Source organism: Piliocolobus tephrosceles, chromosome 3 (assembly GCF_002776525.5).
Source record: "Piliocolobus tephrosceles isolate RC106 chromosome 3, ASM277652v3, whole genome shotgun sequence".
NCBI lineage: Eukaryota > Metazoa > Chordata > Mammalia > Primates > Cercopithecidae > Piliocolobus > Piliocolobus tephrosceles.
Window position 1 is genome coordinate 181,279,660 of NC_045436.1, and position 20,510 is coordinate 181,300,169.

General features: G+C 47.2%; 1 protein-coding gene across 2 annotated transcripts in view; it reads right to left on the reverse strand.

The window, feature by feature from the left end:
* Positions 1-20,510, reverse strand: part of RGS12 (regulator of G protein signaling 12) — a 143,480-nt gene that overhangs the window by 24,171 nt on the left and 98,799 nt on the right. For both annotated transcript variants that reach the window (XM_023206824.2, XM_023206825.2), the window contains exons 5-6: positions 728-897; positions 134-226 (exon numbers count right to left, since the gene is read on the reverse strand). In XM_023206824.2, coding sequence (XP_023062592.1) covers positions 134-226; positions 728-897 — 263 coding nt within the window. The remainder of the gene's footprint in view (positions 1-133; positions 227-727; positions 898-20,510) is intronic.

Genomic DNA, 20,510 nt, shown 5'->3' on the forward strand with positions numbered 1-20,510 from the left:
AGGCACGCCGCCATCTCACACACACGCCGCCATCTCACACACACGCCGCCATCTCACACACACGCCGCTCTCTCACACGCCGCCCTCACACACGCGCCCTCTCACAGCCCCCACTTCCCGAGTGTAGACTTACCTCCTTTTTGTCATGTGCAGGAACATGATTAAAATATTCACAGGCCTGCCAGAATAAAATGTTTTCTTCACTGAATTCTTTCCTTAGAAAATCCTAAGAAAGATACCATTTATTAACATTGACACACGGTCCTCCTTTTTCTTACTTCCCTTCTACAGAAACCATGGGGTCATAGGCTGCTCAGTGAGCTGCCCGAGGGCCTGGGGAGAGAAGCCTCATTGCTGCTCAGCACTTTAGGGAACCGCGCTGCCGCTTCCAGCTGTTTCCCCAAAAGCAAAACATCTCTTTGAAGAGCTGGCAGCAGGCACCTGGCTTCTCAATGCACATAGGAAGCTCCAGTGCAGCGGGCTGCAGAGACCCCGGTAGAGAGCGGAAGGGCCAGGGACTCTCCCTGGGGACAGAACCAGGGGCAGGATTCAACCCACCCTCCTCTGAGCTCTTGAGAGGGTGGTGGTCCAGGGAGGGGAGGCCCTTGCCACAGGCCTGCTCAGAGCCTGCAGGGTGCCGCTGTCTCTAGGGCAGCCCACGGATCCTGCTCAGCAGTCTCTGCAGAGCACAGACTGCTCCGCTGGCCCTGGGCTCTTCCCTACTCACAGAGAAGTAGCGGACACCGATGGGGTCCTGCAGCAGGCGCTCGAAGGACACGGCCCAGCTGGCGACCCTCCTCTCCCGCAGGCGCCGGCAGCTCTGCACGCTGGGGAGGCTGGCATTGCTGCTCAGGCTGTTGTTGCTGACGCAGTCCTTCAGGTCGGCGCCCGTCAACTCTGCGGGACCAGTACAGACAGCACCTGCACCCCTGCCCTCCGCCTGGGCCCAGCAAGTGCTCTGCCTGCCCACTGGAGACCCTGGGACACGCAGCAAGCTCTGTCCCAACACCCACTCAGTCAACAACCATGTACGGCACAACTACCACCTGCCAGTGCATTCTACACACAGGGATGGAGCAGGGAACAAAACACAGACCCCAACCTTGAGCGGCTGCACATGTGTGTGCACGAGCACACACACATTCACATGTGCATACCCACACAACACCGTTGCACGACACTCATACACTCACACGTGCACACTCACCCAAACAATAACAAACTACAGCCACAGGGTTGAACAAGAAAAGCAACTAACCTTACATAGAAACATGCACACACAGAGCACTAAGACCATCATGGCAACGAGGCGTTTCCCAGACTTGCTAGAGCAAAAGCAACTGGGCGCAGGGCGCCGTGTATGCCACGTGTGTTATGTCCTGACCTGCGGTGCCCTCGGGGATGAGTGTGCAGTCTAGGGGGGCACGAGGCTCACCTTCAGGACGTGGAGCCCACACACCCGTGACTGCACACTGCTCCACATGTGGCTCCTTTTCAACACGAAACGCTCAGGCAGTGTCCAGAGCTAAGCCCTCAGACACGCGTGGCAGCTCAGTGGCTCATTACAGGCAACCCGACGTGGGGTATGGCACAGCATGCATCCCAGGGCACCAGATCCTGCCTAACTTGTCTGCAAAATGGCCCTCCATGGCCTTTGGTTCCCAGTATCTCCTGAGCTCTTGAATAAAGAGAAGGGAGGTCCCCAGGAAATCCCCGTTCATCATCCTCGTCCACCAGACGCGAGCAGTGTGATGGGCAGCCCTGTCCCTGAGTGGGCGACCTGGCCTGAGCCCAAGAAGAAGGGATGCGGCCAGTGTGAGGCCAGCTTCAGGAGCCACTGCCCACTCTGCTGAAGCACAAGTGCTTCCTCTGTGAGCATAGGGTATCCCACATGGGGCTGTCCTTAGCCTGCAGCTGAGCCATGCCCTGCTGACCACAGATGACGTGTGACAAGGTGGCCACCAAACCTGTGTTGTTAGGAGGCCCTGGGTTTTGGGCTTGGTTTTCTGCCACAGCTTTACGGAACGCAGCTGACTGACAGAGCAGCCTCACAGAATGTTGTCAGCAGCATAATAAAATATGCTATGCTCCCCTCCTGCTCCTTCACCAGCCTCCTGTGGCACAGTGCACAGGATAAACCACCCAGGCTGGCATTGCCATAAAGTCAAGGCCACAGGACTGATCCCACTGGACGAGTTGATGGGCTCCAGCTCCAGGCCAGCAATTAGAACACATCTTATTAGCAGCAAGGGACCAGAGGTAAAAAGAGACCAGGAAGGGGGCAGTCATGCATCAACTCCTCTCAGGGGCAGAAGTGACACTAAACCTTATGGATTCAGCCCAGTGGCTTCCAAGGAGGCCACAGTGTGGGCCCCACTAAACCAGAGAAAAGTGGAGCCCTAGGGCCCAGGAGACAAAACCAGGGATTTGATCCAACAGTGTCCCTCATGGTCAGCATGGCAGCCAGAGGCTACACTCAGCAGGAGTCATTCAAAGTGCAAAGAGCATTTAGATTAAAGAAGAAAATGTTAAAGAATAATCAAATAATTTAAACTGCTATAGAAAAAATTAAAAGAAGACTGAAAGGAAGTTCTCGGATAGGATCGGAAACACACAGTGTTAATCTGTCCTTGAATCCACCATGCTGTTGATCTGCTATTTGTGAGATCACATGTGTGATCGCAGTGGCCGCCAGCATGCAGTGAAGACCGACAGGCCTGCAGCTGGGGCTCACCCGGAAGCCCTGACTCTGACCTGCGGGGGAACTGGGGCTCACCCGGAAGCCCTGACTCTGAGCTGTGGGGGAACTGGGGCTCACCCGGAAGCCCTGACTCTGACCTGCGGGGGAACTGGGGCTCACCCGGAAGCCCTGACTCTGAGCTGCGGTGGAAGGGGCGGCACGCATGCGAGAGGACGCGTACCAGCACTCACATTCAGGACAGGGCGGCCACGCTAGGAGCCCTGGGGCCAAGGACACAAGGACAGGGGCCATGTGAGGCTCCCTCTGCACCCAGCACCTCTGCCACCATGTCGACAGAACTGTCTGGAAATGCCCTGCTTCAAGAATCCCAACATCCAAGACTTCCCCATGTGGCAAGTGCCCCGTTCTGCATGTAAGCCGGGTGTGAAACTCTCGGGTATACACTCACTTGCAGACTCACTCTGTCTGGGGCAGGGGTCCTGGGAGGGGCCAACTCTTTGTGCTTGCCTAGTATCCTGTCACCAGGGAACAGAGGAGCAACACGTCACAGGCAGGAACTCTCCCTAAACGGACATACCACGCCGGCACTTGCCTATGGGTGTCTTGTTAGAACCACACAAGTGCAGTGTGAAAGCTCCTGTGGGAAAGTTATGCAGGAAATGAGGGGAACAAACGAGATGAGCAAGACGCCAGGCCAGGCGGGCCTAACACGAGAGCACACACAGACCACAGTCCCGAACACGCAGGGCCAGGCGGGCCTAACACGATAACACACACAGACCACAGTCCTGAACACGCAGGGCCAGGCAGGCCTACGAGAGCACAGACCACAGTCCCGAATTCACAAGGGACAGCATTGGTGTCACCCTCGGGAAACAACAGAGTACAGAAACAGACCCTGAGTGTCTAAGTCACGATCAGGGTAGCAGGTGGGGTGCACAGGGAAGACGACCTCTGAAAAACTATCTCGTTGGATCTCTTCCAGCACACACTGAAACAAATCCCAATGAATCCAAGATTTCAGTGTAAATCACAGAAATACCAGAAGAAAATGGGGGATAATGTTTTAAAACGTAGAAGTGAGGAAAGCCTCCGGAAGGAAGACACGAAGCCCAGGGCCACGAAGGCAACACTGATACAGTGCACGGCACAGAGGCCAAATCTCAATAGGGAAAAGCACCACAAGCCAAGTCCCCAGACAGGAGACTGTGGGGCACGGGCCACACAGCGCACAGCGGCGGGCTGGTTCCCCTTCTACATCAGAGCACCCCACGCCAAGAAAACCATCAACAAGCCAAAAGGAAAACAGAAGGGTACAGGCGGCCACCAAGTAGGAGGAGGCCCCTGGACACTCGTAGGTGCACCGGCCTCGTCACAGAACGCCAGCCATGAGCCTAAGCCTCAGGCTGTTTGTAGCCGTCCTCCTGACCAAGATCACAATGGCAGCGAGGTCTGAGCCAAGAGGCACCTTCTGCACTGCTGGGAGGAGCAAACGCAGATCAACCCCTCTGATGATACTCATCTAAACATAAAGTATAAATGCCCAGAGCCAGCTACTGCTACTGGGGTGCACTTCGTTCATCAGCCACAGTGAAGTTGTAGGACCTCCTGCCCAGTGCTAGGAGATGGAAGACCAGAGCTGGCTGGACGGCCCAGTGGCACGCCCTGTGTCAGAAACAGTCTTGGGTGCCGATCCTATTCTGTGTACATTCCAGTGCATGGGCACATACTACCTATTTAAAAAATAAGATCATGCAGGCTGGACGATCACTTGAGGCCAAGAGTTTGAGACCAGCCTGGGCAACAGAGCGAGACCCTATCTCCACAGAAAATGAAAATAAATGAAAAATTAGCTGGGCAGGATAGCACGCACCTCTGGTCCCAGCTATTCCAGAGGATGGCTTGAGCCCAGAATTTGAGGCAGCAGTGTTGCTAACCTTGCCATATTTTATGCTGACAAATGAGGCGATCCTCATGAATGAAGTTTCTGCATTATGAGCACCAAGACATTTTTCCTCCAGCTTTTTTTTCCTGAGACAATAAAGGCTGGCTGAGAACGGAGGGAGAAACGAAGTCAACTGGCCTCCGGGGAGTAAGGGAGAGCTTCCACGACAGGACAAGACATGCTGAGCCGGGCAGAGCAGAGAGCCAGCATGGAGCAGCATGAAGTTAACCCTGGGGAGAGTGATGAGCAAGGGACTGCAGGGTCTCTCTGGCTGCCTGGAGGCTGCCGAGGCGAGGCCCAGCTGAGGGGCCCTGGGAGGAACCAGGACGGGAAGATGGGAGGCAGAAAGGAGGCTGCCCCACTGCACGCTGCAGCCAGCACAGCTCAACCCCCAACGGGTGCTGACGTTTTTGCTCCTCGAACAAAAGGTGTTTCGATTCCAACACACAAGCACAGCGACGTGAACCATCTGCCTCCTGTGCCGCCAGTGGAGGGGAGATGGGCCTCTCCCTGGTACCACGTGGAAGTCCCACGCCAGCCCCTGGGCCCACCTCCCGTTCCCTGGACGCTCCCTAGGCCTTGCTGCCTCCCTCAGCAATGCGGCCAGCTACCCACAGGGCCGTTCTCCCTGTTCCTGTGCTGGTGTATTTGTGGAATGAGTGAATGAATGGTGACTAATATAAATTCTGCATGAAAGATGACTGGCGTATTGACTAACATCATGTTCAAAAGCTTTGACAGATACTAATTATTTTCTAAGACTCACAAATCAATAATTGACTCTTTAAAAGTCTAATCAAGAAAGAAACACAAATGTATTTTAAACAGCAAATGATGACCTCCCTGGTGTGCTCCTGCTCCTGCCCTTGGGGACCTGCAGAGGCAGATGCTGTGTACAGGAACCCACATGGCAGACCCTCCAGAGACAGCACAGCCTCGGGTACAGAGGAGTATGGCAGAAAGTAGATGCAGGCATGGCTTGGGGGCGGTGTGGGCGCCAGACCCTCTCCTGGGCCTGCTCAAGTGAGAGTTGCTTTAGTGCAAATGAACCATTTCCAAGGAAGGGAGAGAGGTTGCAGTCCTTGCTCTCCTCTGGTATTGCAAAGACAGGAGGCGTGACCTTGCCAATTGCTCCCCGTGCTGCTGGGGGTGAGAGCCACGCCCCCTTCACACAATCTCATTTTGTAGCTTTGTGCTGACATAGGAATTGTGCTCCAGCAATTCCTTCCCGTGTGAGGAGGGCCTCAGCTCAAGCACGGGAGCCTGGAGAGTGGAGGAAGCAGACACATTACCTGGAGGAGCCAGAAAGAGAACCTTCTGGGCCATAGCCCCGGTTGCCCACACCACCCCTGTCTAAGGATCAGGGCAGAAAATTCATGACCCAGCTCTTCAGCTTCCCAAGGGCACGGACAGGACCTGCTGGGCACATGGACCTTCCTAAGTCCAGGCACTGAGCCCAGCCATTCGCGAAGGACAGTGGTATCTCCAGCAACACACATGTTTTTCAACAACTGGCTACCGGAAAATGTCCACCCACAATTCTTGCAATCATAAGCTCTCCTCGTGAATTTTTATGATTCCATTTGGACAAAATTCATGCAGGTGACTTGCGGAGGAACACAGCAGAGCCAGGTGCGACTGCAGAGCCCCCTGAGCACCATTTTTCTTTGCGACGCGGCTCAACACACACGGAAAGTCGCCTCCTCTCTGACATCCACTTCCAACTACGGATTTCACAATCCACAGCACTCCATGTGCTCTGCAGTTGTTCTTGTCACGTGGAAAACAGTGCACAGTCACAGGCCTGACCGTGCACCCTGAGCAGCACCTGCCTAAAATAAAATTCCTTGCAAAAGCCACCATTCCGACCCGAGCTCCAAGGCCAGAACGCAGGACACCACCACGTCCGTAACTCACTGGCCTGCTTGCAGTGGCCTGCCTGATTCTCCGGTGCTCAGCACGTGAGTCAAACCCACACTTGTGATCTAAGTCAAAGAAGAAAAGACATCCACAAAACACACCCTGCATCCCAACACCACTTTAGGGAACACGGTCCAGTTTATGGTATTGTTGTGGGGTTTTTTCTTTCAATTGAACCATCTGAGTCAAAGAAATGCTTTCCTGGTGAAAGAGAGTTGGAAGTCTGTTCAGATTTGCTGCTGACTGGAAAAGCCACCACCTTTATACTGGTGGGTCAAACATGTAGGTTACATTACACATTTTAATACCATAAGATTAAAAGTTTGCAGTTAGTTCTGTAACACACGGCCTGGGCCCATGATCATCTCATCCAAACCATAAACTCAAACACTCCGACTGTTTAAGTCACAACTCCAAGTCAGATCATGGAACGCGTCACTGCACAGGCACCCCTACGGGCCCCTCACTCGCGACACAATCCCGCTGCGGCAAACATACCTGAAGACCACACAAGTCAGTGTGTCCCTGACAGCGCGACAAGGTACGCAGACGGGGACAAGGGACTTTACCTGGGTAGAGCTGATAAGAGCCACTGTGATGCCACTTAACCAAATACTTCCAACCATGCACTGCAAACCACCCCTCTGAGTCCATACCAGGGTCAGCCGGCAGAGCCCGGGCAGCCCTGAGCAAAGGCCTGGGCCCCACAAAGGGACATTGTTCCTGAGCTCACACTCCCAGGAGGGCAAATTACTGCAGTTTCTCCCGCGATCCCAGCACACGGCTGACAAAGACGGCTCTGCCCTGCCTGTGCTCAGGCTCACGGATGGGAAGCCAACAGGAGACGTGCACGAAGCCTTGCCGAAGACTCATGCATAATTCACAGCAGCCCCTCAGCTGCCGCCGCCACGGAGCCTGAATTATTGAAGGCGGGCAGAGCAGAGCCAGGTAACTGCGCACGCGGCGTAAACACTGCGGACGGAACCCCGGCCTCCCAACACGCTACTCCACTTCAGCAATTCCTGTTTTATTACACCAGCAATGGCAAAGAAAAAACACTACTTGTAGGCCTTTTGTATAGTTTTTAAGTCTTATTTCCATAGGTACTTAAACATTTTTTAGTCCCATAAATATAAAACTTCTCTTTTTAATAAGCAGGTGATCACTCAAACACTCAAACTTAGTGTTACCAGGAATATGTATTTAGTTAGGAAATAATCAACTATACCAAACTGGACTACCTGTGAACCATAAGGAACATTTTTACATCCAAGCAAAATATGCCAACTCGCAGATATTTCTGAAAAACCTGTGGGCATCCTGGAGGCAGCCTGCCCAGCGCATGGGGTGGTCCCTTTCCCGGGTGGGGTGCCACGCCCACCTCTGTTCCTCCTGCCCACAGGCTGAGCAGGGCCTGATCTCTGAGAGGATCTCCTGGGTCATCAAGGGTTAGGAAATGTCCACTAACACCACAGGTGAGGCCCAGCAATGTTCCCTGGGGAGAGCGGGTGACACACTGTCTCCATTTTTCTAGGACACTGCAGTCTCTGCAGTTAGGACAGAAGCGGCCTCTGATAGCAACTGCAGGAATGGGCATGGCCATCTCACTGACACTTCATTCCACAAAGCTGGTGGTGGGCAAGGTTTGGCTGGAGGCACCGTTTGCTGACCCCATCTACTGACTCCTGGATGGACACTGCCGCACAAGCAGCTCTAACTTGATGGCAGCTCCACTAAAAAGGCATCAAATCAAGCCCAACATTTTCTGCGAAAGACGTTCCGAAAAGGCCGTAGAAGGTGGAGCTGGCCCCATCCGGCCCACCCTTCCATCACGTGCTTCTTGGCCTCCAGTTTCGGAGGCACAGGAAGCCCTTCTCCGCCGCTCACAGGGCGGCCCAGGCGGGAGGCGTGGTGCGGGCTCTGAGCCCGCCTGGCCTGAGTTCTGAGCTCCTTTCTGGCTGGTCACCTCAGCAGGGCCCCACAGTCCTGCAGGCCTTAGTCCGCGTGTCCATCTGCGGCTGGCAGGGGCTTGCAGGGCTGTTGTGAGGACCAGGAGAATGAAGATGGGCGAGTGGCCAAAGCCCAGATGTAGGCGCTGTCAGTGCAGCTAAATGTGCTTACAGGGCAGCCGGGATATATAAGCACCGAGATGCCACAGGAACCCTTTGTTCACACCCAAACTACCCCTTTCCTAGGCAATGTGTGCCATCCTTTTTGGGGGGCAACTTTTTATTCTGAAATAATTTCAAACTTGCAGAAAAATTATAAGGATAATAAAAGAGACTCCCATATCCATTTGCCCGGATTCACCAAATGTCTGCATTCTTCTGGCTTGCTGTATCATCCCGTCCCTCTCCTTTCCGCCCATTCTCCCTTCCTCTAAACATGTTCACACCCGCACACACGCAACCTTTCTCCAGACTATCTGAGATTAAGTTGGAGACAGCGTGCCTCTTTGCCCCTAAACATGTCAGTGTAGATTTCCTAAGAACATGGACATTCTCTTTCATAACCAAGTACCAACATGGAAATCTGGAAATTTAACAAGCCATCTTCCAGTTTCACTGATCCTGATCTTTACAGCTCTTTTCCCCAGAGCAGGGTGGAACTACTCAGGGTGACTGCTGCCGTGTGTCTGCAGTCTCCTTCCATCTGGAATATTCCCCGGCCTCTCTGTGGTTTCCACCCTGACGGAGGCCGGTTATTTTTAAGACTGCCCCTCGGTTTGGGCTTGGCTGATGTTTCTTTGTGACTGGCTGGAATACCCCGGAAGCCATGCGGTGTCCCTCTGGGATCTCCTCTGAGGAAGCACGTGGTGTCAGTTTACTGCAGGGTGGGTGATGTTGGCTCTCACCATGTGGCTGGGGCACCAGGTTTGTCCACTGTCGTTTCTAGGGTTCCCTGGTGATAATAAGCTTCGTGTGGAACTACTCTGAGGCTCTGTAAGAGTCTTGCTTCGCATCAAGCCTGAGTCCACAACTTCAGCACCCTCTGGTGATTTCCTGATACACTGTTCAGCTGTATTCTGCTCTAAGAGCCCCGTTCCTGTTACTACAAAGTCATTTATCTGTGTTAGTGTGGACTAGCTGGGTTTTTATTTTAGTCCATGGCTCATACCCCATGAATACCTTTCTTTTTTGGAAGCTCACTCCCTCCTTCAGGCTGGCACCTATATCCCGCTCATGTGTCCTCATCATGCCTTAAGCACTGCCTTGTTTTCTGGTATAAAAAGAAAGCAAAAGCGAAGCTCCAGCTTCATCCTGTGTTTTCCCCACTCCAGCCCTAGAATTAGTCTTTGCTCCACAGAGCCTGACTCCCTCTAAAGAAAAGAGGTATTAGACACCAAAATCTGGACATGTGGGTGCTCGCTGCTGCTGGGGTTTCCCTGCCTCCAGCCCCCCCCCAGTGGACAGAGCTGGGAAATGTGGATGCACATGCACACACAACTATGTCTATTTTTCCATCCACACATCTCTCTATGGAAAGCCATCAGTTCATACAGATGCCTCCGACAGCAACCCAACACCCTGAGCACATCCGCACCTCCTATTCCATCTCTGTGACTCCCTGCTGGCACTGGGGAACTGGCTCCCATGAGCTCTGATGTGTTTGTCCCTGTGCTCAAGCCTGGCACACACAAAAAGTAGCTTCAGAATGACTGACCCACACCCCTGCACAGACAGACCTACTTACTCGCCCAGCTTAAAATCCTACCATCTACTGTTTAAAGCCTGCACTTGATCACCAAAGTGAATTTGTTTCCCCTTCAAAACAGCCAGGCCTTGTGAAGACCTAGCATGTGGTCACTACAGTGGCAAAATTCAGTTTCAGGGAAAATCCCCACATGGAGACTTATGCCCCAGGACAATTCTTCTGTCTCTGGCTGCCATGATGTGATTGATCACATGGCTTGAGTATGTCTGCGCCTTGGTTTTCTCATGGAAGAGAACTAATCTTTGCAAGGCTTGGGGCAAGGATAGATGAAGGAGCTTACACCACATATCTAAACACTGGAAAATTATAACAAAGGCTAACACGTTGTTAAATAAGCTATATTCCATCTCACTTCCCTCCAACAACCTGGAAGGCCAGGTTTAATTTAGAATTCTGGAACCTACCTAAGCTCTGCACAGAAGCGTGGTAGAGCAGGGAGGGCTGCCCCAGCCCACAGCCCCCTCCTCACTCCCTTAGCTTCATACCTCAGCCTCATACTCTTCAGTTTTGTATCCAACTTTTGTCACATCACCCCACATCAATAACCCCCTTTGGGCCTCAGAGTATCTATTTCATTCCCCAGTTATGAACTGGGAGATGCTTTTCAAATTTAAAGCAATGAGGTCTTTCTTCCCAGAGAAATCTTATGGGACTCCCCGTGAGAGGCTGGCTTGTGGAGGAAGGAGGACATTTGGGGCAAGAACAGGTAGGGTAGGCTCAGGCCCCTTCTCTGCTTCAAGCAGCACAGGCTGTGGAGGCCGGCCCAGCTCTGCATCTCAGCAAAAGCCTGCCACAACTGCAGAGCCTCCTGAGAGTTAGAAAACAGGAATTTGGAAAAGCACCTCCTCAGAAAAGAGTTTACACGCTATCAATCTCAGTCAATCAGCCCATTTTACAGATGAAGCTGCTGAGGTCCAAAACATTCTATGACCTGCCTGGGCTGACATCAGTGACTGCTGGGCCCAGACTCCGCATTCTCCATGGTGAGGTCCCAGTATCCCCATCAGGACTTCCTGGGCTCACAGGGAGTCTGACCCCCACAGCCGGACCTCAGAGGTCTACAGCCAGCCCTGCAGAGGAGCTGCCATGCCTGGCAGGTCTCATGGACCCCTCAAGATATGGTGTACTTTCCATTATCTCAAAGGGCCAGAAGAAATGTGCACCCAAACAGGAGAAATCTGATTTCTGGGTCTTTCCTGGAGTCAGTACTAGAAACTTGTGATTTATAACTATTCTGACAGAGCCCAGCCAAACAAAATCTCTACGTCTGAAGTGACACCAAGTCCTTCTGGAGAGTGAAATGCCAACAGGCGGGGGTGAAATGCTGCCAGAGCCCATGAGGCCATGCGAGTGAGCAGAGCGGCTCCTGTGAAGGTCAGTGTGGGAAGTGTTAGGCGATGTGCAAAGACAAGTAAATTTTGTCACTTGTCACTCTGAATTTTTAGGAATCTAGGCTTAGAGCTACCAACTATGACCATAACTAGTTGGTGGACTAGAGGTCACATCTGACCACAGGGAGCCCTCAGGATGCTCCAAGAAAAGACACAGAACATTTTTCAAAAATCAGTCCTGACTGACTTCATTTATTATGCTTACTTGAGCTGAAAAAACTTCACATTACTCATTTAGTGGTTAATTCTTTTGTGAAACTGATGTACTTCATTTTGATGAATAAAATATTTATACTTTGTAAAGACTTTCTTCTTCCATTCTTGTGCCAGTGGCAACACAGGAAGTTCAGACCTCCTGGCTGTGGCTTGGCCCCACCAGAGGACACCACCCAATGCAGAGGACGCCACCCAATGCAGAAGCCCAAGGGCCCCAAATGCTGACCTCATGAGGAAGACTCAAAAGTGGTCCCAAATCCTTCCCTCAAGCCAAAGTGGGGCCACCCATACAGAAAACTGAAGACACAGTCCTGAGGCCCTGTGCTTCAACTTAAAGAGTCCAGGGATGGAGATGACGAAAGCGCACCCTCCCCAGAAGGACTGAGGCCAGAAGACCAGGCTTCAGGGAAGGAGAAGGGGTCTGAGTGTGTAAAATCCTAAAGGATTTGTGACATTTAGAGGCCACCCCCATAAGCCAAAAAGAGGTAACACAAGACAAGGAAAAAAGGCCTACTCTACACATCAGGGGCAGATGGTGGATGCTTTCAGCCATGGTGGCCATATAGATGGGATTTGCTGGGACTGTGATGACTTCACATAATTTTAATAATAAATGTAATATGTTAGATGTAAAACTAAGCATAATGCAATGTTTGTACCTTTTATATGACTTCTGACATAAAACAAACTTAAAAAGTCATTTGTCCTCAACCGGGGTTCCAAAAATCTGGTCACCATGCTGGTCCCATGTCCACTGGCCCAGGGAGGTGCGTGGCACTCACGGGCTCCAGGGCCTGCTGCCTGTGCTCTGGCCCCTTCCCAAGGGTGGAGCTAGGGCTCAGGGGGGCCACCTCTGGAGACTGTTCCTCCTTGCTGACTGTGGAGAGGCTCTGCAAAGCCCTGGACTTTTACGCAGCAGCAGACTAAGCTGAGGCAGGGCTCTGCTCCATGGGGGACCCAGCCATTCCACCCATTCTCTTCCTAAAACCAGGTGGGCAAGTTTAAGGTGAGCATGCGGTAAATGAGGCCACTGCCTCTTACTCACAGTTCACAGGTGCTGACGGGATGTCTGCTCTATGGCAAGCTGTGTTCTAGGAGATGGATCCCCAGCCTGGTGTTACCTAGCCCACAATGTGCTGGTTCACAGTGTGGTTCCAGAGTTACACTGTTTGGATCTGACTCAGAGCTCTGCTCCTTCCTTGCTGGGCAAGACACTCCACCCCTCTGTAAAACCGCAGTTAAAAACAGTGCTCTGACTTCACAGGGATAGTGTGAGAACTCTCCTCCTTACCAAGGAACTTACGAGTTACTAACTTTCCTATAAAGCTGGGATAATAACTATGAATAGATGCTGACATGATAGGAACACTGTGACAAACAATGCAAGGCACATCCTAGGCATCCAACAACATTGTCTGACTACGTGGACCGCCTGTCCCAAATAACAGCTAATGAGAGACTACAGGCTGAACGGGATATCAACTGAGATTATAATGCACAATTCATAAAATATTTTCTTCCTTGAAAAAATGTATATATAAATCTAAAATCCCTATTGAGCTTATCACCTAAAATTCTGGTCCTATACCCCCTCCCCAAAGATAATCCATCTTATTAATTTGGTGTTGGTCCGTTCAATTTTTTAAATATTTTTACCAACATACATATGCTCCCATGGAAATCATGTGTTTTGTTTAGGAAAGCCAGTAGGGTTTATCTCACTGAACTTTGCCAGGTTTAAAAGTTGGGCCTGGCCATGGGCTATGCTTTTGGTTTTGTATAATAGTTAGATAATAATAATATTTGCAAATAATGACTATCTTTTTTCTTCCCAAGGTTAATATTATTTTTCTTGCCATGTAGTGCTGGCCAGAATCTACAATACAATGTTAAACAGTCGCTGAGATAGAGAACATCCTTGCCTATTCCTGGCTCTAACAGGAATCCTTCTAATATATATACTATTACTAATAGTATACACTATTATTATATGTATTCTATTAAGTATAACTTTTTTAAAAAGGAATGAGTACTTTTTCTATTCATTATTATATATATTACTAATTACTGATACTAATTAGTAATTAGTATTACTATTAGTAATTGGTAATACTAATGAGTATTCAGTATTACTAATACTATTACTAATAGAATATATATAATAATTAATAGAATACATTTATGTATTCTATTAAGTATAACTTTTTAAAAAAGGAAAGAGTGCTTTTTATCAGTAATTCTATTAGACGCTCCTTTGGCCGCTAGTGTGGTAATAATATGATCTTCCTCCTTTAATCTATTAATGTAACACTATCCATTGTTTTGTTCACCGATGTATCCCTAGTTCCTAGAAGAGTTTTTTGAAGAAAACTGAGAGCCCCCCCAAAAATAACTGCTGAAATGAATGGTGGGATGAATGGAAAAGTCCCTAATGGTGAACTACCTTTGCATTTCTTGTGTAAACCAAACTTCTCAAGGATGCATTAAAAAAATGCTACTGGATTCGATTTGCTAATATTTTATTTAGAAACTTCTATATTTACTCATAAGTGAACCTGGCGAATAATTCAATTTTCCTGTGCCATCTTTCTCCAGTATTGGTATCAGGTATATGCCAGTCTTGCAAACTGAGGTGAGAAGCTTCCCATCTTCCATGCCCTGTGTAAAGACAATATTAAGTTGGACATGTGTGTTGCCCCTCCTCGTGGAAGATCATTCAAGCCCTGTGTACTGATGTCAGGCTGAACCATGCATTACGCTTTGGCCAATGAATGGGAAACAGTACGGCTGGGAGCCATGACCTGATTCTGCCCTGCCACAAGGCCTGCAGTGCCCCATTTAGGAACTGCTCCAATAGCCCGGCTCCTGGAGGAAAACACTTCGAAGAAAAACAAAGCCAAACTGCAGTAGGCATGTAATGTAGTGTAAGAAATGAACTTCTGCTTTGCTAAACCCACCAGGATTTTTGGTGTTATTTGTTATTGCAATGTTACTTAGCCTAAGCTGACTGATAAACTCATCTGTATATTGGTTTGGGCATGGTGCCTTATGGGGAGTTTGATCTTTGACTTCCAAATCATTTTTGCCTATGTTGATTTATCTAATCACTTTCTACTTCTTCTTAGGTCAACTGTGATCATTTATATTTTCTAAAGATTGTCCAGTTAACCAAATGTACAGTATAATGTTGTTAATGGAATTGTCCTACAGTGTTACTTCTTAAGTCTCTAACTGTACTTAGGACCTGTTTTTCATTCTTGATGTTATCTTTGTCCTCTTCCTCTTTTTCTTTTTTTGTATGGATGGTGTTTTGCCCAGGCTGGTCTCCAATTCCTGGGCTCAAGCAATCCTCCTGCATCAGCCTCCCAAAGTGCTGAGATTATAGGTATAAGCCACTGTGCCTGGCCTCCCTCTTTTTCTTGATTATATTTCTGATCATACTTTTAGTTATATACTGTTTGGGTTTTTTCTACTTTGATAATTTCTGCTTTTATCTTCATTTCCTTAATCTTAATTTGCATTTCTTTTTTTCCCTACTTGCTTATATTGAAAACTTATTTCCTATATTTTCAAACATTTTTTCTAATATATACATTTAATGCTATAATTTTTTCACTGAAAATCACTTGGACTATATTCTACTGGTGATGATGTGTAGTATAGAATTATAAATGGTTCTAAATTGCATGAAAGTTTCCATTTTAATTTCTTCCTTGACACATGGATTATTTAGAAGTATGGTTTTAAACTTTAAAATGTATGAATTCTTTTTTATTATCATTTTATGACTGACTTCTATTCAGTTACGCTACTGTCAGGAACCACTCTGTGTATGCTATAATTTTTTTTAATTTGTAGCAACTGCATGTGTGGCATATTGTATGTCACAACTTTGGTAAATGTTCCATGTACTTTTGAAGAAAAAAAAAATGTATTTTCTATTGGGTACAAAGCTCTCTATGTGTCTGTTAGATTTAATTTGTTCGTTTTTCCATTCACATACTTTGTAATCTTACTATTTTTTTATCAGCTTGATCTCTCTGTTTCTGAAAAAGGTGTGTTATAATCTCCCCTCGGAGTACTTACCCATGTTGATACCATGCCGTTTACTTCTGCTCTGCAAATCTCATGCTACTTTTGGTGCATACTGTCTTCTTTGTTCTTTTTATTGCTTTTTCACTTTGTCTGATATTAATATTGTTATGTCACTTCTCTTTTTTCTTAATATTGCCTGTTATATCTTCTTATTTAGTTGTTTTCAAACTTTTGTCATTTATGGTTGTTTGCTTGTTTTGAGAAGGGGTCCAATTATATTGCCCAGGCTGGCCTCAAACTTTTGGCCTCAAGTGAGCCTCCTGCCTCAACTTCCCAAATATTCCCTATAATCCACAGCTAGGATTATAGGTGTGCACCACCGTGCCCGGTTCAACATCGCTTATTTTAAAATTGGGTTTTTAACAATCGAAGTAGAGAGTTTTTCTCCTCTGATGCTCTCTTTCTCTTCTGTTGATCTTGTAACCTTCTTCAGGACCTCCTGGGTTCTTTTCTCTACCCAGTCCCTCTAAATAATTTTATTCACTCAGTAAATTATATTGAAAATGCAATTAAAACAACATTAGTAATACTACAAATAATGGCAGCTATCATTTATATAACTCCTCATTATGTACCAGGTATTGTTCTATGTACTTCACATATATTAAAATAATTTACTTCCCATAAGAACTCTGTAACTAATGGGTCCTACTATTATTCCATCTTACAGATGAGAGAAAGGAGACCCACAGCTAGGAAGTAGCAGAATTAGGATGTAAACCTAAATAATTTGTCCCCAGAGACCATACTCTTACTTGTTCTATGTCCTATTGCCTCTCAAACCACATCTCCAGCATCTTCTGGGTTCCCATGTGTCTTACAGGTTTGAGACTTGCCTTTTCTGCATGATCTCTAATTACTCAAGTTTACTGAGGCAATGAGTTTCATTGAATTGCTTCTGACTCCCAAATTTCTACTTTCAAGCCCAACCACTTTTCTGCATTCTGTACTCATTTATCCAACTGTCTACACAATACCTCCATTCGATTTTGAATAAACATCTCAAATATCCCATGTCCAAAGCAGAATTCTTGGTTATCGCCGAACTATCTACTCCTCCCACCCTAGTCTTCCCCATCTCTGCAAACACCCTCATCCTCTGGGCTGCCTGAGGCAAAACCCTGAGGTTAGTCTTGGGACCCCTCTCACATCGTTCCACTGCTCCCCCTATGGGCATGTGCACACACGACCACTCTCTCTTGGGCTCCTCACGACCCCCTGGCTGCCATCTCAGCTTTTTCCTGGTTCTTCCTATCTTCCCAAACTCAGATGAGGGTTAATCCTCACCCATCTTTCAGGTCTCAGCTCTGCTCGGCCATCCTGACCACAGGGTGGGCTCTGGCCGGCCACACACTTGCACAGCTCCTCCTTCTTCCATCACAGCCAGTGTGGCATCCCACTGCAGTCCAACTGGGTACCCAGAGGCACACAGGGCCTTCCCACTGGCTTCTCTGATGCAACCAGTCCCTTTTTTCTCAAGTCCTTGCAAGGTCTTATGTGTCCTAGGCTGCTCCCTCACCTTCTTTTGAACAGGAGTCTATTTGAGGGTGACACATTAGCCTGAAATAATCTCTATTGATGCTGGTGTTAGATACTTATGGAGGTCATTCATCCAGAAGAAATGGTTTTTTAAACGGCAAACCAAGCCAGATTTAGTATTTATTCCTGGGAGGAATGGTCTCAAGACTTTGAGAGCAAGAATGAGTAACTACATATTGAAGATCACATATGTATAATTACAGCAATTAAAAAAAAAACCCAATTGTCCAAATGTCAATGGCTGCATGTGGCTTGTGATAACATTTCCAGGAAAAGCATCAACACAGATTCCAGAAGTGCTATGTCTCAACCAGCTTGGACGAAAGTGAAGACAACTCTGGAAAGCTGCCAGTGACTTGAAAATTGCCTCCAAAATATATAAGGAAATGCAAGGGCCAGGAATAACCAAGGCAATCTTAAAGACAAGCAAAATGAAGACTATAGCACTAGATATCCAAATGCCAGGGACAAGAATTACGATATGAAGTCCTGATCCAATGACAGACAAACAGATCAATGGAACAGAATACAAAGGCCAGAAACAGACCCACAAATATATGATTACCTTGAAGCAAACAGGTCTTGCTTCAAGTTAGTGGGAAGGATCGTCTTTTCATTACATGGAGCTGGGATAACTGAATACCACATAGAAAAAAATGAATCTTACCCCTACCTCACACCATACACAAAAACATCAATTCCAAATGAATCAGAGATTTAAATGTTGAAGATAAAACAAAATAGATTTATTTTCTTGGTCTTGAGAAGGGCAAATTCTGCTCTAAAAGGACAAAAGCATTACCCTAAGGGGAAAAATGATACATTGGATTATATTAAGAACTTTCAGTCCTCAAAAGATACCACTAAGAGAATTAACAGGTAAGGTACAGAAAGGCTTAACTACATACATAAATCTATAAACACATAAATCCAAAACACAAGGTATATCTAATACAGCCAGCCCTCTGCACCCGCATTTCTGCATCCACAGATTCAACTAACTGTGGATGGAAAATATTTGGGAAAATATTTGGAAAAAAAATTAATGGAAAAAAATAAAAAATAACAATACAACAAAAAATACAAATAAAAACAATATAGTATAACAACTGTTTGCATAGCATTCACATTGTATTAGCTGTTATCAGTAATCTAGAAATGATTTAAAGTATCCAGGAGGGTGCGGGTAGGTTATATGCAAATGCTACACTGTTTTATATCAGGGAGTCAAGCATCTGCAGATTTTGGTATCTGCAAGGGGTCTCGGAACTGATTCCCTACAGATACTAAGGGAAAACTACATATAAATCCACCATAAAATCATTTCCAGAATATATTTTTAAAATTTTCTATAAATCAATAAGGAAAGGCAGATAACCTAACAGAAAAATAAGCAAAAGTCTTGAACAAGCACTTCACAAATAAGATATTCAAATGGCCAAAAATATATGAAAAGGTGATCAATTCATAGTCATCAGGGTAATAGCTAAAACTATTAACACAATTAAAGTCTGTGTATGTGGCTACAGGGAAAGTGTTGAGAGGATGTCAAACACCTAGAATGCTCGTATACTGCTGGTCAATGTGGACACTGTAAAAATCATTTGGAAATTGGCAGTATTTACTACAGGTGAATATATACAAACCCCCAGCCTATCAGAGCAGAAATGTATGCAGATGTCCACCCAAAAGGCCTGTACAAGCATGTTATAAGGCACCATCTGTAATGGCCAAAAGTCAGAACCAATGTGATGTCATCAAGAGAAGAATGGAGGAATTATGTCATATTTGCACCAGGACAGTCCACAGCAAGGAGAGTGAACAGCTCCTGATAGACACAGGAGCAAAATGCCCAATACTATGTTAAATAAAGGAAGCTATACACTAAACAGCATACACTGCATGAGTCCTTTTTTTTTTTTTTTTTTTTTTTTTTGAGATGGACTCTCACTCTGTTACCTAGGCTGGAGTGCAGTGGCGCAAACTCTGCTCACTGCAACCTCCACCTACTATAACCTTCATCTCCCGGGTTCAAGAGATTCTCCTGCCTCAGCTACCCTAGTAGCTGGGATTATAGGCATGCGCCACCACATCCAGCTAATTTTTTTTTTTTTTTGTATTTTTGGTAGCGACGGGGTTTTGTCATATTGGCCAGGCTGGTCTTGAACTCTTGGCCTCAGGGAATCTACCTGTCTCGGCCTCCCAAAGTGCTGGGATTACATATGTGAACCACTGCGCTCAGTCTTTTTTTTTTTTTTTTTAAAGTTTGAAAACAGGCAACAGCTGTCAGGTGAGTGGTCCCTTCCAGGGTTGGCAACTGAGGGCCTGCAGGGGCGCCTGGGCTGCTGGTAATGTTCTGTCTCTTGGTCTGAGTGCTGATAACACAGATGTGTGTTATTCTGTGAAAATCTCTCAAATTGCTCATTGATGGTGTATGTACTTTTCAGTGTGTAAGTTATTCTTCAATAAAAAGTTTTCATTACTCGAAAAACAATTGCAACAAAAATGCATCGAAGTGTTTAAATAGTGCCATGAAATGTGAGCAGAACAGAGCCACCTTTCTACATCAGTATCACTGAATATAAAATGCAATTTTCTATAATGAAACAGAGTATTCTCATTAGCTATTTGTTATCTACATTCCTTTCCAGATTTGTTATTTACATTTCATATATTCAGCTGAGCATGGTAGCTCACGCCTGTAATCCCAGCACTTTGGGAGGCCAAGGTGGGTCTATCACCTGAGGTCAGGAGTTTGAGACCAGCGTGGCCAACATGGTGAAACCCCATCTCTACTAAAAATACAAAAATTAGCTGGGTGTGGTGGTGCACATCTGCAATCCCAGCTACTTGAGAGACTGAGGCATAAGAATCACTTGAACCCAAGAGGCAGAGGCTGCAGTGAGTCAAAGTTATGCCACTGTACTCCAGCCTGGGCGACAGAGCGAGACTCTGTCTCAAAAAAGGAAAAAAAAAAAAAAAAGATACG